The sequence below is a fragment of the Poecilia mexicana genome, unplaced genomic scaffold (genome assembly GCF_051168715.1).
Source record: "Poecilia mexicana isolate PSO_F unplaced genomic scaffold, ASM5116871v1 scaffold_7, whole genome shotgun sequence".
Taxonomy (NCBI): Eukaryota; Metazoa; Chordata; class Actinopteri; order Cyprinodontiformes; family Poeciliidae; genus Poecilia; species Poecilia mexicana.
Window position 1 is genome coordinate 15,906,973 of NW_028263376.1, and position 24,981 is coordinate 15,931,953.

The 24,981-nt window shown below is 38.7% G+C and overlaps 1 protein-coding gene across 2 annotated transcripts in view; it reads left to right on the forward strand.

Moving 5' to 3' along the window:
- The window catches only part of hspg2 (heparan sulfate proteoglycan 2), a 117,515-nt gene that overhangs the window by 15,096 nt on the left and 77,438 nt on the right, over positions 1 to 24,981 (forward strand). For both annotated transcript variants that reach the window (XM_088007151.1, XM_088007152.1), the window contains exons 2-3: positions 21,027 to 21,156; positions 21,454 to 21,504. In XM_088007151.1, coding sequence (XP_087863277.1) covers positions 21,027 to 21,156; positions 21,454 to 21,504 — 181 coding nt within the window. The remainder of the gene's footprint in view (positions 1 to 21,026; positions 21,157 to 21,453; positions 21,505 to 24,981) is intronic.

The window sequence follows — 24,981 nt, forward strand, 5'->3', positions numbered from 1 at the left end:
TGATTTTTGCATGTCATCAAACATGCATAGGCTTCTGACCCTTAGCTTTCACATCATTAGCTTTCACCTCTTTGTAAAGTGTTCATGTAAACACATATATTCCTTATCAGAAATTGTGCTCAAAATTTTCTAGAAAAAAATCTACATTTTTTAGTTCAAAAGGTCATTCATAAATTTTTAGCTTAATCTTGCGAAATTTCTAGAAAAACTTGAAAATTTCTGAGTTTCTAAAGTAATTTTTTTCTAGCAAAATCTAGAGATTAATCTCAGAATTTCTGAATTATTTCTTGCAAATTTTGACTTTTGTAACTCAGAAATGTTCTTTGAGCTAAATTTCTGAGCTTGATCTCAAAATTTTGGAATTATTTTTGGTGGAAATTTGCTATTCCTTTTTTTTTCTACCTCCAATGGCCCTAATAGGTCGTTGCATGTAAACGAGCGGTTAGATTGCAACAAGCATGTTATGATTTAACTGAAAAGCAGCTCTGTGTAAAAGTGACTGGAGGTTTTGTCAAAGCTTACATAAAAGTGGAGCTTTGCCTTTATTTCCTCCGCTGTTCTGTCTGTGATCTTTAAACACAATAAGGGCCCAGTTCTCCATCTGATTTTCATGCTTACAACACCGCCATCAAAGTGATGCAATTATTGCTTGATAAGGGTAATTAAACTGTTATTCCCTTGAACTTAGGACATGTCTGAGCTAACTGTGCGCCAAAGGTTCATCTGCAGAGGATGCTCCTTCAGCTGCAACAGGATGATGAAGGCCTCACCCACTAAGGCTCTATTACAACTCAGTCTCTGGTTCAAGATGTGGGAGTGGGTGGTGGAGGGGGAGTACAGTTTGGCACAAACATCAGACTACGCTTGGATCATCTGGCACAGACATCAGTCTTGCCTGCGGGCGCATTAATAACCCCAGACTGGTGTTTCATCAGGGCTTTCTCAGTGCAGGAATAATGGAAAACAAGATTTGTGTGAGATAATAGGGGAGCGAGAGCTGTTTTAGACCAGGTCAGCCAGACCGGCTGAGATTAGGGCTTGATCTGCCCTGAGTAGAGTGTGTCTGAAGCCGCTCCGCAGGTTTTGTAGAGAGGAGGCCTTTCTAAGATCACACTGGAACAGTTCACAAGATCTTAAATTTTAAAATATAGGTGCATCGCACCCAAATGTTTAGCTATTTCAGTAATTCAGTTCAAAAAATTTAAACTCATTTGTCATACTGATTTATTCTTTTACAATTTTACTTCATTTATTTGTGATTGCTGTCACTTACAGCTAATAAAAGCTCAAAATGTTCAAATCTTGAGCTCATTTGAATTACTGCATTAAATAGCATAGAGCTGATGAGCATATGTATCTGCTAAGTTGGTATGTTAGTCCAGGTTGCTGGAAAAGCGGCCTTCAGCTGTGCATTGTTGGTTCTGGTAGCTCATCATTGACTTGACCAACACTGGCAAGTGAGATTTATCCCTAAATCATCACTGACTGTGGACATTTCACTCTGGACCTCAAGCAGATTAGATTCCAATCCTTCAAACCTTGATTTCTAAATGAAATCTACTATTTGCTTCAATCTAAAAAGAGGGAATTTGGACCACAAAGCAAAGTCCAATCTTACTTAATCTTCCCCAAATATTTGAATCTCCTCAGTGCTTATCTATGTTGCTTGAGAGCATTTTTCTTCCTTCTACTCAATTTTCTATAAATGTACTTATTTGCAAAAGTATCTGAACATTAAGATTATCCTCACTGTGGAGGGTACTAATAATCATCCAGTGGACAGCTGTAAAACAGCTGAAATTAGAATTTAGATAACCCATGATCCAAGCTACTGGTATTTTTTTTCCACCAGTAGCTTGGTGGAAAAAATGCATTTGATAATAAAGGAGTTCCATTTTTTGAATGGAAATCATTGAACTTTTTGATATAGTAATTCACTGAATTGCTCTTTTGCTATAATTGGAAACAAACTATATTCTGCATCTCAGCACTCTTGATCATGATCGTTGTGTCTTGTGCTTGGTGTAAAAAATAGTCCTGTGGAAGTAAAAATCTGCTGCAAGTAGTTTATTTTGCTGACAAGCTGAACATTTGGCATTAGTAATGAGGATTAAGGTCACTGGGGAAAAAATTGATGAAGAAAGTTGTGCAACTAACTTTCTGGAGGAATATGTGAGATTTTTTCCTATTATGTGTCTGAGGGCTCCCCAAATTCAGAGAAGTCTAAGGAAAGTTGAAATTCAGAGAGAAAAAAGTCTCAATTCTTGGATTAACATCAGAGTTCTGGGGCCAAAGTCTGAATCCTGAGAAAAAACAGGGTTCTGAGATTAATGTCAGAATTTTTTTTTTTCCTAGTGTATCTACTCTTATTCCATATTTGTATGTGAAACATTTTAAGAAATGCATTCTCATTGAAAAGCAGTGAGTGACAATAATATTTATTTTAAAAAGTCCCATTGAGCATGTTTTATATGCTAAAGCCTGCAGACGGGTGTTGCATTTCTCATCATGATGCGGTTGAGCCCTCTGGTCAGAAATACCTTGCTTGTCGCCTGTTTGTTCATTTAAACGCCTTTTTCGCTAGAACCTTCCAGTATAATTGGTCTGAACCAGCCCGGCTTCTGCTTTAAACTGTCACAGATTTGGAGGGATGTTACCTCTCTGGTGAAAACGCCCTTTAATAATTGCCTTCCTTCCACTTTTTCTCCTCTGAAAGGTCAACCGGCTTGTGACGGCATGTGCATCAGCAAAGTGATGAGTCATACATATGGAGTAGCCAGGGGTTAGTTTCACTGGGCTTTCGCAGATACCTGCAGGGTTTGCCCTGTCACCACACCTTACTGGATTTTCAAACAGATGCACTGCTCCCCTTGCCTGTAATTACCTATTATTATAGAAGGAAATGGATCCCTTGCATCTGCTTTCAATGAATAGGCAGGTCACCCCTGCTCCTGCTTTCTTATATTATTGCATAAACTCAGGGCAAACAGATGTCTTTGTAGTTGTGAGCAAATTACCAAATGAAGGCCTGCATTCTGAATTATGGGGACAGGTGAAGAAATCTGCCTGTCAGCTGTTGAAAGAAAGGTACGTCCAGACTTTGTTTATGTCTGTCAGATGCTGATGTTTTGTTTCGTCGTGCAGCTTGTACAAAGTGGAGCATGTTGTCGTAAGCTTATTGGATCTATTCGAGCCACATGCAAATCTGAACAGTTGCCTTCCTTTCTGGGTCAACATACTGTTCTATAACACTCAGTCAACAAATGTTCTTGGGGTTGTCTTTTTTTAAGTGTGACTGATTCAGAGTATTTTATTTTAATTGGTTAGCAGTTGGTTATTGTGAAGCAAAAGTTTTCACATGATTAATTAATCTTAAAGATATTCAAATCAGAAGGTTATGTCCGGCAGCTGATATTGTTTGTAAAACTTTGAACTTCTCACACTGATTTTGGCCAATTATTATTAAAGAAACTATCATTCAACATATGCTCTAAGTACTTCCTGTTGTGATGTCATTATGAATATCAGAAGCAGTGGAGAACTCACATTGTCTGTGTGAGAAAACAATTGTTTGAATTTATGATCTTGTGTTAGCAGTTAGCTAGAATGCAGAACCTTGGTGCAGATTTCCAAAAGGCTGCAGACGTTTCCAAATCCAGTATATTCTATGACTATTGCAGAAGAAAAAGACTAAAATTACTGTGCTGTGTGTACTTCCTGGTATCTCTGGAAAGTTTTCTCATCTTTTCCTGTCTTGTAGATTAACTGCAGAAATGTCTCATCATTTCGTATGAAATACAATTTCCAATTTCCTTTTATAAAGTTTCAATGTCATCCTGCTCCCTCTAATTTAAATTTAAACACCTCACTGATACTAAAACCAGTTCACTTTCAGTTGTCTTCATTCAGTGTTGGCTTTCACACTGAAGAGTGTTGTAAACTTGACCTGGTATTCCTTTCATTCACTTTATGTAAAAAGTTCAGATTTTTCTTTTTTTCTTGCTGACTGACTCAGACCTGATCATTCTACAAATAACTTGTATCTCTAACAAGCAAGTGAAAAACTGTTTTTTTTACACATGGACTACAGCCTCCATTTTCCACTATTGTTCAGAGGAACAACTTGTGAGAAAGCAAATGTTTGTCTTTTTCTTTTTTCCAGATTTTTCAAACCAGATGCTCTTCTACTTGTTTTATTTCTTTTTGGTTTGTTTGTTTGTCAGTGATCATATGGTATTAATTTAAGCAATCCAAATAAATACATTCTTGGAGTAAACAAATGAAGCTATTTTCACTTTTTTTTCTTTAGAAAAAAGCCCACATCAAATTGCCCTCACATTCTTCAGAGCTTCCAGTTTTTTTTTTTTTTTTGTCAAAATGGGCTTCTTTATTTTCACATCTACAAACACTCTCACATGCCCACATGAGCATTAAGAAGCTATTTTAGATTAAATGCAGACTTTTACACTCGGCTGCTGACTGTTTGTAATCTTTGAAGCCTTTTATGATTGATAAATCAATTAGAAAAATATCAGGGTTTCTGTTTGCAATTAGCAACTCCAAAGTAAATACCCAGTCTTAAATGCCAGAAAATGTAATTTTTTTAGCTTCAGTTTTAAGATGGAAAAAAAATGACGTTTAATATTACGTGCCCTTGAGTATATGTCAAGCTATGCAAAGCTAACGGGACGTGAAACATCTTCCTCCTCAGCTTGCACCAGAAAGTTCTGCATCATCACTTGACATTTAAATCTGGCAGAGACTTGAGAACAAGGAGCTTATTGTGTATTTCATGTGCTCAGCTGCATGAAATACAAAGCCTATTGGCAATGAGGCTCTCAAACACAAGACTTTTATTTGTTTTGTCAAAATTAATTGGATCTAGCTCTCATCTATCGATGCAAACAGACTCCCACTGAAGTTCAGTGTTTAAAAGCTAAATATTTGTATTAGCTGTAGTAGATATAAATATCTTATACTACTTTTTTCTTGTTTCCTGTTGGTTGAAATGAATAACAACATAGCAAATATATGTTCTGATATAGAATAAACATCTAGGTATTGTTCAGCTCTGTTTGCAGTCTGTTATTTTTGAGACAATCACGTGGAGGAAGGGTAAGTAGAGTAAAGGAAGTGTTTAATTTAGCTTAGGGATTTTATCTGGCGCTCTAAGCATAGGATCCAGCAGGCGTGGTCCTGTCTGGGGGAATTCCTTCCCAGAAGTTCATCAGGGAAATGGGATGGCTGTCAGGCTTTCCAAAATTCTCTTTTATCACCCGAACTGCCTTGTGCTTTTTTAAATGTTTTTTTCTCTCTCTCTCTTGACCCTCTGTCTGATCTGATTATTGCATATCTTCTCCCTGAGGCGCATGAAACCAGATGTGCACGAAAACCATGACCTATATTTAGAAATCTGCTTTTTGAATGAGATAACGGTCTTTGTTGCTACCTGTTCCTTAATCATGTGAATCATGACAGGTGAGACCAAAACACAGTCTGGTGTTCTGTCTGTGCGATGGACTGGTGAGGCATCCCTGCAGGGTAACAGTCTAGACAGGAAGATTCCTGAAATTGGTGATTTAATATATTGAAGTTTCCATTGTTGATACAGTCACTAACCAAATATATATTGTCATAGCCTTTCAGTGTGACTCATACTGATATGTTTTATCTGGGGTTAAACAGGATGAGAAGCCTAAAAAAGGGAGAAACCATTATAGGTAAGAACAGGATGCATGCAAGATTCATTCCAACAGCAAGGTTCTGCTGCAGATTAAAATGTAATTTAATGCAACACATAGAATGAGGAATACAGTTACAAAAATGTTCAATCCCCTTAACTTCAGTGAATGTTATTTGGATTTTATGAGGCAGATCAACAAAAAGCAGTGGGTAATTTTGAAGAGGAAAGCAAATCATACATGTTTTTTTTTTTATTTTTTATAGATGACAATCTGAAATGTAAGGTTTGCTTCTCTATTCAACTGTCCTGAGTCACTACTTTGTACATTTGTCCCATGCTATAAGTGAAATAATCTGTCAGTGGAATTGGTACCAGTACAAGTCCAAAAATACTTGGCAAGATCTCAAAAAACATTGAAATCCGTGTATCATTTGCTTTAGATTTTAAAAGTATCAGCACTGAAGTTTGCTTCCAAATGTTTTACAGTGTAAAAAAAAAAAGTATCCAGGCGTATGAATACTTTTCATGGCACTGCATGTGTTTTCTCTTTGTGTAGTAAACTTGTAAGTGTATTTTCTCAAGCATTGAGAGATCAGCCGATCGACGGGCCTATAAAAATTGTAAATGACGCAAGAAAGCTCCGAAGGCTCAAGAAGCTTTTGTTAAGCCCCGTGTTGACCTTGGATAAAAGTAACGAGGGAACCACTGTTTATCTCCCATCCAACAGCTTTTCCCTCAGCACTCATTCATTACCATATCTTCATCCTGCATTCTCTGTTTGCTTGTCCAAAGTCTGCCCTCAGACTTGCTCAAGTTTCTTTCTTTTACTAGCTGAGATTTTATACATGTTGCAAAAACAGTCGAACAAATTGAGACAGAATAAGAAACTTATTGTGCAAGTGTTTAACTCCTGCCAAAAGGCTTTTAAAAATGTTTTTTCCCCAGGGGACTTGTTCTAATAAACTCCTACTTCTAATGGTTCTGCTAAATTTAATTGAATTAAGAAAAGCTTTCATAAAGTGAATGTTTTAAGATCCAACCTCCACATTTTCTCATGCTTCTCGTGAAACAAGCCTCTATTAGATAATCCACTTTTTTTTTGCAGTAGCCCAGCCTCTTGATCCTTTGTTAAGGGTGACAGAACGTGTTTGAATCATGAGTTTAAAGCTTTGAAAGGAGGAAGAGCCAATGGAGAAAAAAAAGTTTTTATGTGAAGAAAGTGGGTACCTAAATCCTTTTCTCTGTCTGATCCTGATAATTCCCATCAGGAATGCTCACTTCTCTCCTCCTTTAGGGTTCTGCTAAAGAAGTAAATCTCTCTGGCTTTTTGGAGGCTGGTTTAAAATTACCTTGATCTTTGGATTGGGGCAGATGAATGACTTCCCTCACCAAACATAGTAGACCACCAACAGGAAAGTTCCTTGTTAGGTGTGGGCTTTAGGCCACATCTCTGCAAGACAGTCTGTGGGTGGATTTACTTCAAAACATTCAGGACTATTATTAGGCATTAAAGGGACCTATTATGCAGAATTATCATTCTGGACGTTTTTACACTTCCCTTTTTGTCCCAACTACTCCTAAAAACAGTCAAAGCACTTAAAAACACACCTAGCTGTTTTTTGTCAATAAGTTAATGTTTTTTAGTGTCAGGTAAACAAGCTGTTTCAAAAACCTTCCAAATGTCGAGTCACATATAATAGACACAGTTTACTGTGTCTATGTGGAGATCCAGCACATTTGGTCAGCTCGTTTTACCACTGGATGTGCTGTACAATGAGTGCTGAAAAACAGTGTTTTGTTGTTAACTTACCATCCAGAAACATCTGGCAACATTGTTGGTTGTGCAGGAGGCTCTACTTCTATTTTTCAAAGCTGTATGGTTGTACAGTTACACATTGAGTTTGGGGGGTGTGGCCAGTAGCAGCTAATTTGGATTTAAAGTGACAGGAGGCCCTAAAACAGCTAATTCTGAAAGTAGGAAGAACTGAGCAGACTAAAATCTCATTATCTAAGAATAACTTTGTGCCAAAAAATGTTATGAACATGTTTTGAACACATTGTTCAAAGACGCATAGTAGTTAACATTAAAAAATTACAGACTGTCAAAATAAAACTGGTCAAGTCACAAGCCATATTGCATTGTAAAGATTTTCAAGAGGAAAACAAGACCCAGGATCACTGAGTGAATTGAAGATGCTTTGTGTCAATTTTCATGGGTTAAGCGTTGTAGGTGTGCCCACTTGCTTAGCAGCAATTGGCTCTGCCTCCTACCGCTCACAGTTCTCTATGAAACATGGCTTTCTTTAGTGTTTATTGGATCCCGTCCGGCTCTAACCTCAAATAAGGGAGTTGAGGAGAGCTGCCAGCCCCTGCAGAAGACTGCCTCCTGTACTCCGTTTCTCCAACAGTTTGAAAAATGCATGTGTCAGGTTCCTGCGTAGGTCCGGCTCCTGCACAGAAGCATCTTTCAATAGCTCGCCAAGCATAATACAAACAACCTCTCACAACCGTTAAAATCCATAAATGGTCTCACCACTGTGATGGCAGAATCTGAGGAATGTGCAGAAAAGTTCAAATCCTGCATGTGGCAGGTAATAAAGCTTTCAGTGAAGTTCTGCCTTGAAAGGTTTAATGAACAAGACATTACAAAAGCTGAAGCAGGATTTGGAGATATCTCCTCACAGAACCTTTCCCTCTGTCCTCTCCTGCACACCCCCCTCTGTCTGCAGGGCCTCTGGGGAGGGTGTAATAACACCTGCAGCTACGCAGCTTCAGAGGTATTTTTATCTCCTCCTGGAATTCCACCTCTGTTCCTCCTCTCCCCAAAGAACTCCTGTCTAAACTCATGGGAACTCGGTCAGAGGTGTTCTTTAACATCGCTTTACCTCAGTGTCCTCCTCACCAGTTGGTAAAGATTGCATAAAAACTACAGTTAAATATACAATTTTGCAGTAGCAGGATCTCATATTGATTTTTTTTATTTTCATAAATACAACCTTTAATTTAATTACATTTATATTCAGTTTTGAGAAAAAAATATCTTTCAATAAAATCCCCAGTGCAACAGTTTGTGGTTCCTTCTCTGTTGATACTTTGATGAACTACGTTTTACCAATAAGACAGTAGTTCACAACAATTCAAAGAAAAGGGGTGTTTAAATCAAGAATCCATCCATCCATCCATATTTGGTGTTTCAATAGCTCAAACACCAAATATCCATTGACTTTTGCTTAATCCGGCTTTCCCATGCTTCATCTGAGGTGTTGAAATCGACTCTCGTTGATGTAGTAGCATGAGGAAAAAAAACACCATCTTGTTCGCAGAGAGGCATTCTTCCATTCTCAACACAAACTATTTCAACAAAGCTCTGTGTGAAGTGTTGTGTGATTGATCAGAAGTTTGTGAATGACTTGTACTACTTTTGTTTTTGCCTTTTTTCTCAGCCAGTGGAATTAACTTGAGATCAAATGATCCACTCAATAACTAGAGAAACTTTAGAACAGTCTTCTTAATAAAAGATTTCCATTCTATTCAGATTTCGCCTTGCCTAAGACTGTAGGCCTTCACTATATGATACCTGTGTGTCCTTTTCTCACCTGGTAATCTAATAGTAATGTTGAGGATGAACTCTTTTCATAGTTATTTCAGTCAACTGTGAGTCAATTCAAATCTAGCCTGTGGATATTCAGTAACTCGAGAACAAGACTCGCATGCATTCCCACCGTACAGAACACTGACTCAGTCTAAACATCACCCAGGAATATGTAGTGATGTTTTAAAACATTTAAGATCAGTTCAGTTGAAATAGTTCCTGACATTTCCCTTTTTATTATAAGGAGAACCTTGAGGAGCCATGAAAGGTGCAATTTGTAAAGTAAAAGTATTAATGAGTCCAAGTGACATTCATTGTCCAACACTTATATGAGGTCATATTGCAGAGGTAAAATGTGCCAGACAGAGACTCCTCACATTCTCCTCCCTGGCAACGCTCTCCAGCTCATTATGTGAAATCCCAAAGCATTCCCAAGCCAGAAAGGATATAGATCCTCCAGCAAGTCCTGGGTCTGCCCTGGGGTCTCCTCCCAGTGAGATGTGCTCAGAAAACCCTCCAGGCGGCTTCCTGATTAGAGGTCAAAAATGATTCTGCTCATGCTGAGGAGCAGAGGCCAATCTCTGAGCTCCTTCTGGATGATGGAGCTTCTTATTCTCCGAGTCGGAGCCTGGCCATATGAATGAAGCCCATTGTGTTTGTCTCTATTAATTGCAGCATTCAAATTGTCTCCTTTTTAACTCTGCATTTAATATGATTAAAATAAAGGCCTTACTTTTCTACTGAAATAGTTTGTACAGTTGCAATAACATCATTTATTTTTCATTTCCATCAAAAGCTACTTTAACAGTATTTAGTCAGCATATTAGTGGTTGGATTGAGAGGATAATTTAGGTTTTTTAAATACAACCATCATCATGTTTCTATGAAGGGCTGTAAAATAATATTTTTGATTTCTCAACACATTGACATTCTTTTCTTTTTGCCTTGAAAAAGCAAACAGATCTCTAATGAAAAGAAGTGTAAAAAGAGAAGAGGAGCACTTTGATGTGCAGGTGCTGCCCAAACAAAATGTTCTGTTCAGATAACAGCAGGGTGTGTTGTGATGGGTTAGCTCAAAATGTGTCTTGGGTCAGGAAATACAAAACATGGATCAAAAAACTCCTGGTTTGACACGCTCAGCATGTTGGAGCGCCTACAGGAACTTTGCTGCTTCTCCCCGAAAATTCCAGCCAGTTAGGAGATAACATGACTTTGGGAACGGTCAGAAAGTACCGTAGGCTTACCAACAAGAAATTACTCCCCACGGTCAGAATACCAGGAGGACATGTAATTCCCCGGCCAAGAGGCCTAAAGGTCATTCTGTTCTCACAATTTCAAAACTATTATTATCTGGATGCGCTTGATTCTTTCCTGTGTCTCAGGGTGCAGATTTGTAGCGATTCAACCGTTCGATTTGTTTCAGAAACTTGTGCCTAAGCTGTGCCTTTCTTTTGTCCTTTTTAGACTTTTCCCAGTGAGTGTAGCTAATCGAGTATGATAAACGCGGGGGGTTCAGGGAGTGGGTTGACAGACTGAGCTGGTTCTGGCCTGTGATTATATGGGACAGTGTGAGTGTGGCCAAGACAACAGGTGGTGTCAGATTAGTTGGTCCTGAAGCGAGAGGGAGGCAGGAAGAGAGGAGGGTGAATCTGTTGCCATCGCTGTGTAGAAACCAAAGCCATTAAACAGCTGTTCTACTTCCTTTCTAAAGCTTAACTCTACATGTATATCAACACAGCAGGATTTGTCATTAGGTCATTTGGTTTTGTAGTAATGTAAAATTATTTGGAAAAATTAAACGATGAAGTCCAAACATCAGAAACGGTGATTCTTAACTAGAATCACGACAATTCTTAACTAGATTTAAAATAAGTGTGGTCAAGATTCATCTATACATCCCCAAAGTTTTCCCTGAAAGTTAGAAATTATCCGAAATGTGGCAATCAAACACTGGAAAAGATAAATAAGATGACAGGAAGTTGTACACGACATGATTTTTAGCGTGAAGAAACGTAATTATGTGTGATTTTAATTGTGCTTCTAATTTAGTGGAAACACCACAATTGCAAAATTGTGTTTCTTTTCGACATTAGTGGAATATCAACAAAGCTTTGCACACATTTGTAATGTAAACACAGTTAGCTGGCTGATATAAACGATTAACTTGACATCACTGCATATGCTCTGCTGAAAAGTTGAACCACTATCATGTCTTTTTAAATCCTTCCTCATGGACTACATATCCTTTCTGCTTTGTCTGAATCCGGATCATATATTGGAAGACGTGGATGTATCAGCCAGACACTAAGTGTTTGACAAGTTAAAACCACCTTGTGGCTTACAAAATCCTGGTTCATTTATCTTCATTGATTGCCTTAGCAGCTTGAACCAACATTCCAGATTGATTTTGTGTTATTTTCCCAGCTGTGAGGTGAGAATCCTTGTTATCTTTTTAACATTTCTCAGCGATTCTTTTCATTTGTGTTGTTTAAATGGGTAAAAGTGTTCATGATTACCAGAGACTGAAATGTTTATGCTTCACTATGAACATCTGTTTGGTGGATTGACCTCATTTGCTCCACTCTGGCCAGTTTAGTGCTCACTTTTCTCCTGCTATCTTTCTGTTAAGGTGGTAGTGTCAGATAAACGTCAAACCAGTTCAGATCCCTTATCCCTCCGGGTGCTCCAGTGAGAGGAAAAGCAGACCTCTTAAGTGACACAGCAGGGCTTCAACAGCGACTCTTCCTGTTATAAATAAACAAGAGAGGGCTGGAAAAGCCGGAGCGGCGCGGCCCCTCTGAGCCGTCGCAGGTCTCAGCACCTCGGCCGTCAGCTGTCGTCTGGGGGTTACTGGAATCGCCCCCCCTCAGTCCCTTCCTCACAGTTCTGTTACCAGAAACTCACACACTGACACTATTTACAGACCAAATTACTCGTACAGTGTTTATGCTTGCTGGGACATTTAGTTCAGGTTGGGAAAAATCTAGTCTTCTATATGTGTACTGCAAAAACACAAAATCTTACTGAGTATTTTTTGTCTAGTTTCAAGTGCAAATATCTTAGTACGCCTGAAATAAGGCAAAACTAACTTACAAGAAGCTTTTCAGTAAGATATAAAAGCTTTTCTTTAAGTCAGTAATTCCTTAATATTTATGAAAAAAGTCTTATTTATAAGTGAAGTAGTCTGACAGTGGGACCAGTACAAAGTAATTATTAACTTAAAACAAACTCCGATTTCTTGCTGAAAACTTACTTGTATATTAGTTTTGTCTGATTTCAGGTGTACAAAGATATTTCCATTAGAAACTAGATTAAAAATACTTGGTAAGATTTTGTGTTTTAGCAGTGTGGCCTTTCATTGTGGCTTTTGCTGTACATTTATTTCTTAGAATATTTATTCACAAGAAGAACGTCTCGGTTAGCTCCCAGGCACAATAAGTTGGAAACAGAATAGCTTCATTCTGTTCCTAAAGATGTCTGAAAACCATGTTTCTGAATGGCTCTTAATTCCATGCATTCCTTAATACCTGCCTGTGTAAATAGGGGGGCTTACCGTTTCTCCAGTGGAAGACGGTGACTGGTGGTCTAAGTGTTGAGTCCCACTGGGGCCCAGTTGAGGTAATAAAAGAAAAGTTGGTGTTTCTGTGGCTGTCAGTTGGCCTCCACTCTTTGAGACGTTTGGGCAGAATGTGGTCATGCTTCAAGATATATTAAACAATGGCTTCCAAAGGAGCTGGTAGAACTGAGTACTTTTGCTGATCTGGTATTTTAATTACATGATGGTTACGACTTTATGATAACTTGTGTTATTCCTTTGACCATTTGGGTTTCTTTGAGCTGGAAACTTGCCATACTAGATACCATTACGCTGAGATTCGGGCTCAGGTGTCTTGTTTCACAGCCGGCTTACGATCCCTGCTTGCTGTCTGGTCACTGTGCCGCCAGCTTATGACCCTTGGCCTGAAATACATTACAGTGACTCAACCATGGTTTGCAAATTATTGGCCTAATTTGTCTGACATATTTCAATGTTTTTATTTTTACTAAAATGAATTGTCCAATGAAAGTTTATAGGTGAAATAACTTGAGATGGACACAGAGACTAAGCTCTAGGGCCTTTCTTATCCTTTTTCACATCACCTCAATGTATTTTATTAAAGTTTGCAGCACTCCAGGGTTTTGGTAAATAAAAATCTTAAAAGTATGGCATTCATTTGTATTTAGTATCCCCGAGTCACCTTTTGCTAGAATTACAACTGCAACTTTTTTGGTGCATCTTCCTACCTGCTCCTCACATGCAGATAAATAAATCTTGGCACATTCTTTTTCTGGACTGTGAGGGAAAGCCGGAGTACCTGCAGAGAACCCATGCATGTACAGGGAAAAAGACAGATTCGAACCCAGGACCTTCTTGTAATAAAGCAGTAGTGCTGCACAGAATTCAATAAGTAAAAAACTGAAGTTTCTTAATAATTCTCGCCCTGATGACTGCTGGAGATAGGCACCAGCCCCCCCTTGCAAGGACAAATGTGTTAAATAATGGATGGATGGATATTTTTCTTTGTGTTAACACTTGGTCAACAGAATATGAAAAAGGGACATCTGCATTTTATCGCTTTAAAATGTAGTCTATACTTGTCCTTTCCTACAGATGAGTATAGGTGCACTATAACCACAAGTCTGCACAGGCCAGATGCTTATTTTGACAGGGCTGAGTGTTGGTGTAAAGAGGGAAGCGTGTGTAAGAGCTTGTGTATCAGATGCTAACTAGCTGCAGGCACTATTTGTTTGCCACATACCTCACATAAACTAAAGGGGCAGACAGCAAATCACGAAGGAGAGGCAGACTCAATTTTTCATGTGGTTCAAGCTTTTCCACTGGCTGAAGTGGCGTTGAGATTTGTTGTTTTAGCTTAATAGACTTCTTGGCTTAAGAAAATAATAATAAAAAAAAATCAAGCAATATTTTAATTGAAAGAATCAAGTGATAGCCTACTTTTGAAAAAGTACTGAGCTGTTGAATGTATTTTTGTTGGTTATATATTATTTGACTACGGCAGATAATTAATTATTGGTGTGCATCAAGCTCACAAAACTGCAAATGGATAGATAAAACAAATAAAGCAAGGACATGCGCTGAAATAACATTACTGGTTTCTGCAATTATTTGTTTTTTTGAAATTAAAGATTCGCAGAACACAAATAACATTTTAAAGAGAATGTAAAAAAGGTAAAATAAATCAGTTAAGCTTTGACTTTTCTGCACCCAAGAGCTTTAACTTAGTAATTTCTTATGTCAAAAAAAAAACAGTGAAAATCTTCAAGTTTTGGATTTTCAAAAATAGAGTAAACTTTTCGGTGGAAAATTATTCTATTCAGGTTTAACCAGTCTAAGTTTAAGAGAGCAGTCAGATAAGAACAAAGACAGAATTATATGGAGTTGACATTTTAAATGTCATTTTCCATATTATATTAAGAATTACTGTCCAAAAACATGTGTTGGTTAACTTTTTGTTGTAGAACTCTGAATGAACAGCATGTCTTTATAAAAATTATTTTTTCTTGCAATACCTTCTTACACCTCTAGTTTTTCCGGGTTCATTTTTGATCCGTCTTAATCATACTGAAATTTTCTCTGTCCTCTTCCTGACTACAGCCCATGTGAGGTGTGAGCTGCTAAGTTATGGTGTGTTTACTGATCAGACAAGGCTTGGATTTTTGAGCTTTGGCCAGTCACTGGTCAGAATTTAACCCTTATATTGTTCAGTTCTAGTCTCCTGATGTTTGGTGCTTTTCTACTTTGGGGAATGTGTTCTAATAAAATTTGATCCAACTAAACAAAGTGTGATCTGTTTTTTTAAACCGGACAGTGTAATTTAAACACTGCCTGGTTTAAATAATGTTATTTAAACTCTTAGAGCTTCAAAGAATGCTGATTTGTATTTGTTCACGTAACGACAAGGTTCACTTAATTTAGGTAACTTGAAAAGAAGCTTCACACCTCATTCAGTGCTTCTTCCTAGTAGAAAGCCAAACTCATTGTAAAATGCCTGGTATGGCTGCTGTGTGGGATAATAAATGTCCTGGGGGAAGATGGCCAGGCAGGCACTTGAAGCATGCGTTAAAAAATGTGGATTTTTCCTTCACTTTTGGCTCCACTCTTCTGGTCCAGTCTTCCAGAAAATAGTGAGGTTGTTTGTTGCACCCACAGATTTAGCCATGGAACACTTTCAGAAGACAATTGCAGACGATGTCAAACAGCGTTTGTCTTCCATGCCCAGTCATTTTGGATTACAGTTTTTGTAGACATGCCGAAGAGCAGCAGAGAGCAAATGGGCCCTCGCTCATTGAGCGCTTTCTCAAGCCGAGGCTCACGCATCAAAAGTGGCAGTTTGTCAGTTCAAAAACCACTCCAAGAGATTTTTTCCACACATATTCCTATTTTGCCTGTTACCAAAGTGTTGTGTCTACCTGGATTTGACTAAGCTTTTTTCTGCTTTTATTACTCAAAAAGTAAAGCATACGCAGAAATACAATGCACAAGACTTTATTATGTTGATTAGGACCATAAAGCATTATAGTAATTGTGTAAGTATTGTTTTAAAGGTCAGCATAATATACCCAAATCATCATCCACTTTATTCAGCACAACTAATACTAGATTTGCCTTCAAAATAGACCCAATCCCTCAAGGAACAGATTTAACATATCAACACTTAAAGGTTTTGTTGTTGTTGCAGGTTTGTCAGCTAATCATCTATCTGCTGTTCTCCACAACCCAGAGGTGCGGTGAACAAAGTCAGGTCTGGAGACAGACCTGGAGGTTACGTTGTTAGCAGTTAAAAATCATAAGCTGGGTTTACGTCGAGCTTGGGCCTCTAATTAGAGTTAGTCAAATTGTATCGTGCTTGGGCATAATGTCTATTGGCTCGGGTCAGGTCGGATTTTCTAGTCCTGATTTTTAGGTTGTGCTTATTTACCAATTTTCAGTTGGTACTAAAGGGCCCAAGTGTGAAAAGACAATGTCCTCCAATACCATTACCCCTTTGCCACCAGCCTAAACTGGTAAGGGTGGATCCATGTTTTCATGGTGTAATCAACTAATTCTGAGCCTTTCATCTGAATATTGCAACACACCAGGCAACATTTCTTCAGTATGTGTTTGTTTGATGAAAATGTTTCAGTTGTAGCTTTAGTCTCCTCTGCCTTCCCAGCTGTGGTCTTCTGCTGCTGCATTCCATCTGTTTCAAGGTTTGGGTGAAGAGATGCTATGTGGCATACATTGCACATGTTATTTCAGCTACTGTTTTCCTTTTGTCATCTTTAGCCCTTCTGCTAGTTCTCAGACATCACCAACACATCTTCAATTACACTAATGCGGCTCACTGGGTAGTTCCATTTTTTCCAACCTACCTCTGTAAGAGGGTAGATTGAGAGACGTTCTTTGTGTGTACCTAATACAGCAACCAGTGAGAGTTTATGCCATATCCCACTGTTTTGAAAAATACCTTTAAATCTACATGTATACAGATAATTTAATGTGATTCCTATGTTGTAGTGGACACGATTTACTGCGTTACAGTTAATCCTCATAAACTTTTATCTCAGCAGAACGTAGTTTAGGGATTTTGCAGGCCCAACAGTGCCTGGCAGTGTTTAGAGGGAGGAGGATGTGGGCTTTTTTCTTTAGTATGTGCCTGTATTTAAAGAAAATGTATCAAACTTTCATCCACATTTTGCTTAATGCAGTTTGCATTCCATTCCTGTTTAGCACACCATACTTCTTTCAGTTCAAGCACATATTGTTGATCTGTAAGAGGTAGAGCACAGTATAGTAATGTGGTTAGAGAAGGATGGAGAGGCAAGATTTATGTTTATGTATATACAAGGTTATTTTTACTCGCATTCAAGGACAATCCCTTGGACTTGCATCAGGTGCTTGCAAAGGGAAATATAATCTTTTTCATCATCCTGTGTAGATGCCCATCATATTCTCCTGGTGGGTCATGCGAGCTTCTGTTCCTGTTATTGCCATCATGCTCTCACAAGAGAGCATTGTGTGTGAAAATCCAAGAAGTTGAGCTGAGTCCAGTTTCTCTGCTTGTGTGACACATCGCCTCTGCCTCCAAGATGTTTCTCACAGATTGTCCTTGCAGCTGTATCAGAGGGTTTATGAGCAGAGTGGGCGATATGAAGGCCCCTGAAGGATTCTTCTCACGCCTCCTCCAATAGGCATTCAATGTCTCCAAAATTTTGCCAGGTTGGGATTCTCTATGTGTGACTTACAGACGTGGAACTAAAATCCTCTTATGCATTTTATGTGTTTCATTTCTACAATGCTGACAGAATTATAAAATGCTCATTCCAAGCATTAGTGGGAACAGCTTTTCCAATATTTCTGCTTTACTAGTTGGTAAACACAAAGAATTCACACAACACCAACTCTTGCAAATTTCTTAATCTGAAAATACTGGACATTCTCTCTGAGATGCCTATAAATTCCTAATTTAATAGTTCATACACCATGATCAGTATTCATTAGAAGTGAAATAGTGGAAACCATGTTGGCATTTCTGTAGAAGCTTACATTAATGGTCTTCCTTCTTTTGGATCTTAGGGTGCAATCACTTAGCACCAAGGAGAACCAGTCCAGGAGAACACCATGCCAAGGTATTTTAGTTTCCCAAGCTGCATTGTCTTTAGAATTAAATATGCTCTACAATAAAAACCATAAATAGGTGCTTCCATGAATACTGAAATGCAAATAGCCCAATCTCCATATTATATAGACAAACCGATTGCTTCAGATTCCCTGATGAAGGTATTTTTGCTTCGTATATATTTTTTTCTACTGATAGAGTCCCAACCCACAACTAAAAAGACTAGGAGAGTCTTGGCCAAGTTATTTCAGACCAACCAAACTACTATCTTCATGTAGAGTCACATCCACTATTTTGAAAAAGATCAGTGGAAATTCAGCTTTATTCAAGTTTGTGTCAAATGTCACTTGCAGTGAAATAGAACTTGTTTCACTTATCCTGCAAGGCATGTAGGGTGAGTTGTGACCAACCTTTTTCCTATGTAACCATTTGAATGTCTAACTGTCGGAATGTGGTAGTCGTGTTTGTTCTTGTGCATGCAATTCTTTAAAAGTATACTCCAGGTTAGCTGGAGATAAGTTGTTGGTAGAGCTAGAGGCTGGTGACCTGCAGGTGGGATTGAGTTCAAACAGTTACTGAGGGCTCTTTATATTGATGGACAGATAATTTTAACACCACAGGCGTGACTCGCCCCCACAAGACTTGGAGTAAAGGTCAAACTTGTATCTGAACTTGAGTGCAGTTCCAAAGTAAGCAAAAACAGTGTCTTATGCTTGCCAACTCTCTTTTATTTGACATCAAACTGATATTAGCTGTCTTAATGTGTTAGCTTAATACTGACTCTCCAATCAATGTAGGTTTGTGAAGGTTAGTGCCCAGATGGCATCCAGCATGTCCAGATCATACCTCATCCTAAGGGAGCGGGAAGCAGGAGATCATCACGCCAATGCTTGTCTGGTCGGCACAACTGAAAAGAATTTGGCTAGTCAGCAGTTTCCTTTTGCGAAAGGCCCGGGAGTGTTGTTGTACGGGTGTTCACTCAGGGGAGAGAGGATTTGGGGGGTAGGTTTAGTTATTTATTAGCTGGAGCTATTGAAACGGCAAAACTTGCATGACAGAGTATGGTGGAAATAGGAACTGGCAGGCCATGCCGACTGGAAATGCTTGGGGTGGCATTCTGCCAGTCGTGTCTAAGCTTATGGGCAGAATATGGGCAGCCTGGGTGCTGAGATGGTGAGAGCACAGTTAAACTCATGCTGTGTTTCAGGCAGTCAACTTTATCAAGATGCTCAGATTTGAGAGAGGCTGGCCAAGCTTTGTGCCTCCTCACTGGCTGTTGAAGGCGTTTGTCGATTAAACCACAGGAAGATGGGGGTTTTTCCTCATTGTTTTTGTATTTTTATGGGTTTGTATGTAATTGCTTTAGAAACAATAAAGTGAGAGAAATCACTGTGTGTGTGTTGAGACTTCATTCACTAGCTAGCTAAATGTCCTGTGGACATTGCACATCCCACATCTCATTCACAGCACTGGTCTTCTTTAGAAAAAAAGGTGCTAAGCTAAAATATGGCACTGAGATTTGGAAAAAAAAACAAAAAAAAAAACTATTATTTAATATTTACATTCCTGTCATATTCAAGATAAAGGAATTTGTTTTGACCTAGTTTTAGTATTAAGTTAGGTGAAGGAATGTCTCCCAAGATGTTTGTCTTCCTTTAAGGCAGAGGTTCCCAAACTGTGGGGCGCGCCCCCTAGGGGGGGCCGTTGTGCCATTGCAGGGTGGGCGCGGGAAGCCGAAAATATTTTGGAAACCACTGGGGGGGCCCAGGACAAAAAGTTTGGGAACCACTGCTTTAAGGACAGATGCTGTATTGGGGGCTCACCTCCACTCAAATAGACATTAGACATTCAGCTGCTGGTTTATTTTAGTCTAAAATGTGATAGAAATATCTTTTATTGTCTCACAGTGGGGAAATTCAGGAATACAATCAATATGTGATGACGATGCAACTTGTAGTTACCAAGTATGTTAATATACAGTGTTAATTTATTTCTGTTTTGGGTTGGTTCTATAACAAGGTAGTTTCTTTGATTTTTATTTAATACGAACTGAAAGTTCTGATTTTTTTTTCTTGTTCCTTGTTTTTGGACTGTCCTGTTAAATCCCAAAATACTATGTAAAAGTTTATCACAAAAGCTGTAAAGGCTAATGTATAGAAATACTTCTGCATGATAATGTATACAATTAGTTAATAAATATTGCTGCTATTGTGTAAACTGATACTGTGGTGACTGTGAATATACTTTATACATTATGGGAGGCATAAAGTATCCAGCAGTCCTGCTATGTCCCACTGGATACTGTGCAGTAGGAATAAATCGTTTCAAACATAAACATGATTTTTGTCACCATAACTAAACAACACAGAATCATAGTTGCATACTTATTGGTCCCCTATTCATCTTCATTTATGTTTGGTGTTTTGAGTAAAATGAGTAATCAGTAAAGTTATTAGTTTGTATGAAATGATAAATGAGATTAATTTGGTCAGGGAACATATGTTCTCACACTTTTATAGTTTTTGCCACTGGCTTTTTAACAACTGAAATGTAATGGTAATCAATTTTTGAGGATGAATCTCATATGTTTCCGCTGCTGCTCAAGGTGACATAATGCTTCAGCTGTACACCCTTCATGAGTCCAGAATACTGATGCAGTTGTAAAGAACTGGGCTTGGTATGCTGGATATTCTCACTTGCCCTGGGGGCGTGGAGTTTAAAGCATATTAAGATTTGTGTCATTTGGGCCTCTACTGCAGCTGCTTGTTCTGGCTTTCTGTCTGCTCATATGTGGGCCGTCGTAATCAGCTGTTGACATCTGTTGCAAGAGTCCACATTGAGATGGGAAAGTTGGATAACATGTTGGAGTTTGTCCAGCGAGCAAGCTCGGATAATATTTTATTTGCATGCAAAGCCTTGAGGGCGATTTCAAGTGATAATAGATGGAAAAGTAAACATGTCACAATGCCCCTTTTCCTGTCTCTGCTTTTGTTTTCCCTCCACCCATCTAGACCCCATGCATACAACTGGGTGTAGCCTTTCTCTGTGGAAACTTCAATCCCAGTAAGTCAAATCTCCTTGTTTGTCCCAGGTGAGTCAGGCCTCCAAGGTGTGGGGAGAGGTTCCGCTTCCAGAAGATTTGGAGTCAGAAAAAGATGTCCGGGTATCTACGAGTTTACTGGATGACGATGAGGACTTTGCAGCTGATGAAGCTTCAGGAGGTGGGCTTGCTAACGTTAAGGGGAAGGGTAACCGCAAACCACAGCAACAGCTGCCCTTAATTCAGTGGAGTCATGTTTTCATTATATCGTTCTTACTTAACTCATCCCATATTTGAAAAAAAGGAAATGTTGCTTAAGGAATTATAACGAAACATTTTAAGATTTTAGCTTTTTTTTTTTTTTTAAAGAATATAGCTCTCCTGTGAAATGACACATATATATGAAGAAAATGTGTGTTTTCCTGTCATTTGTTTAACTGCTGATCTCATCCTTACATCTCTGTTTTTTCCTCCTTAGACCGGCCCAGTGGGGAGGAGGATGGCAGCACTCCAGAGCCTGACATCATAAGTAAGCATCCAGAAAATCTGATAGATATGTTAAAGATTACGTTTCTGAGTGATAGATCAGTCAACCTTTTAACACTCCAGCATCTGTGATTTTGATTTTTGCAATTTGTGTGTGTGTGTGTGTGTGTGTGTGTTTGCCTGAGTGCTGAATGATGAAACCTTCTCTTCCTGCTGCACCTTCTCCTCCCTCGTCGCCAGTTTGCCAGAGTCTGGTCATAACACGGGACTCAGGCTTTGTCTCTGAGACATAAACACCCACTCTTCTCTTTTATCTTTTTAACTCGTGCCAAAGGTGACTGCAAAATAAAAAAACATAAAAGCCAGACGAACAAAGACCACTCCATCAGAGCCCCTCTGTTTTTCCAACTTGTTCTCTCCTTTGCCACTTTTGTATGTCGGCTTGAAAAGTGCTTATATGTGGGAAGGCATCACATAATAGCATCCACTCTCACCAAAAACCTATTTTTTTTAAATAACAGGCTTGATGGTTGTCATCCTTCATTATTTTCCCACTTCTGTGCTGCTTGTGCTCACAGTTTTGGACTCTGAACAACTTAATGACTCAAACACAGACTGAAGCAGATACTTCATCATGGATAGATTTTCATGTCATGCTTTGTAAGTTAGAGGCGAGAATCAAATGTGGCTTACAGATTAAACACTTTGTGGAATACAATGAGCCCCAAGTGACTGTGCTACACTGGACTGTAATTACAGAACACACCAGAGAGAGCCATGGAGAGTTGGTTAACGAGCTGCGTTTTTGAGTTTATTGTGTGGATGTGCTAGCTCCTGCTTTTAGCTAACGATCCAGTCAGATACAGGAGGTATAGTGGATCAGTGCATCCCTATCAGTAACATTTTATCAAATAAATTGTTCATTGTGTGTTCTGAATATGAGGATGATTGATTGTAGTTTGAATCCCTCTTGTATTTATGGCTTAGATTCTCATTTTAAAGTTAATAAGCGGAGTACTTTTTGTTTTGTTTTCTCTGTTCTGCGGGCTTTTAAGTTGTTTTTGGTTACAATTAATGACATATTTTAAAGGTTTAATTGAAGTTTATTTTTAATGGACATTCTTCAAGCAAAGATCAAAAAAGCAAACATAAGCTGAGCACCTGATGGCACTGCTTAGGGAACCATCATTTATCAATAACTGATTGAGCCACATTACCCAGCATACTTTGAGAACTATTTATTATGCTCTATGATACTGAATTGTATTAAAAAACGTCACTTTAATGTTCACTGTGCCATAAAAGAGGTCCTTTGTGCACAAAAGCCAGAGTCCTTGACAAAAGTCATATCCATTTCTCTAATTGGCAGCTGTTAATCTGAAATAAAGTCCTAAGATTTTACAGCAGTAATACTTCCTTTAGGAGGAAATTGAAATCATATAGACCATATTCTGCAAATATTACAAAATTATGACTCCAAACTTAAGAGTTACAGATGCTGATCTGAGCCGACCTGCAATCCTGATCTCATCTAAGTGGAAAAGCGTGAGATCTTATAAAGCCAGAAAATGCCTCAACACTGACTCAGTTGCAGGGAAAATAAGTCAAGATACACCTTAGATGCTTTACTGTAGTATCTGTAAAGCCAGAATGGAAATAAGTGACCATGGAGGAATGGATAAATATCAGGAAATGGAGATCTGTCTCCAGTGTAAAATATTAGTTTCATACATCTGCAAGAAATTAAGCTCTTCACAGCAAAGGAGTTTGTGGTTTTTGAGAAACGCATTATAATTTTTCTCTTTATTAAAGAAAAAGACCTTGCTATATCAGACATCCTGCTTTTTTTGTTGGCACTTCAAGCTTTAGACGCTGATTACGTGATGGTGGTAAGATTTGTTTTGTTAGCGGCACTGGAAGCTGACATCAGAGTCACGGCACATAGCATCATGTGCTTCGTCTCTTAGAAATAGCTCTGCCATGAGGCCTCACATGAAGCTGAGCAGTTTAAAGAGCTGCAGGAAATTTTAGCCTGGCTGACATTAATGAGAAGGGTGCTGACAGGATGTGATTGTGACAGATGAGAATAGTAAGGTGCAGGTTGTTTTTAGTCCCTCAGTAGGAAAGAAAACATAAACATAAACCGAAGGAGACCTGTCTTGTAAACCGAGCTTTTTAGTTATTTTCAACCTCAGGCAACTCACTTTGAGAAGTGTTTATCTGCTAATCTCAGATTAACAGTGTGTAAAATATGAACCCAGTTGTCAGTTTCTTCACATTTATTGTTTTCATAGAAATTTCTGTCCATGTGTAGCTCAAAATGCTTGAAAAGAGCAGCCGAAATGTTCTTATCTGAAGGGTGGCTTTCAGGCCTGCATTCTGCTCAGTGTGATCACTGCTCCATGATTGGAAGAGGCAGAATAATTCCATATATAGATCTGGGCTGCACAGTCCTGGGAAGGAAATTCAGCTTCCGGTGCTGAATGTGGAATAATTTGCTGAGTGGCTCTGTCCTGTGAGTTGTCCACTCTGCCCACCCAAGCCTCCGCCTTCCTTCCCTTTTCAGTGCTATAAAATAGGAGACACAGTTGCCACATTTGCCCTCATTATGCTGAGTTTCCTGTTTTGTGACTGTTTGATGGGGGTTAAGGCATGTCCATTTCCCCTTTGTCTTTCCAAATCAATGTGAAACATCTGGGATTTTAACTTGTCAAATTGAGACTATTTTAAAGCATTCTTTGTCCATTGTTGCTATTAGTCCAACATAATAACAGTCTGCAGTGTCCTCCAGAAACATAAAAGTAGTGTCTTATGTCTTCCTAACCTTTCATCCTAACCTCCAATCCCTGAGAACCCAACAAGATTTCTTGAATACAGATCAGACCCCCTTCATCCGTGAGAGCCTTCTCTTGTTCCACAGACTCTCTGAAGGACTTTCCCAGTGCACTAATAATGTTGACCATTATTGTTGGAAATTTAAGACACAAAGGTTACCATGTCCGTTCATTGAATGGACATGGGAACTGTGGGATCTAATTTAATTATTTCTTAAAACAACACACTGGAAATGAATGCAGAGCTAATGCATAGACATGTTTCAAAATTTGAGTTAGCGTTTTTGCTGTCATTACAACTATATAGTCACAGAAAAACACGTGTTGCATCCATTGATTCATAATCAGTGGAACCATGGACTAGCGGAACAAGTCAGCGTTGGGCTGGAGGCGGGGCTAAAGACCGGGCCCTTCATACCCAAATAATAAAGCTCATGATAATATAACTTTACAACATCGACATGCCTGCAACAGCAGGACTTACAAGCTTCACCACCAGAGAGCGACTATGTCATTCTGACATCCATCAAACATACATGAAGTATAACAAACCAAGAGAACAACAGAAACGTCAGGTTATGTGGTCACTAGTGATGAAACAATACAAATTCAAAGCAGCTCAGTACCACAAATAGCATCGGATCATTTTGATACTTTATCAATTTCAACTCAGAGCCTGGAGAAGC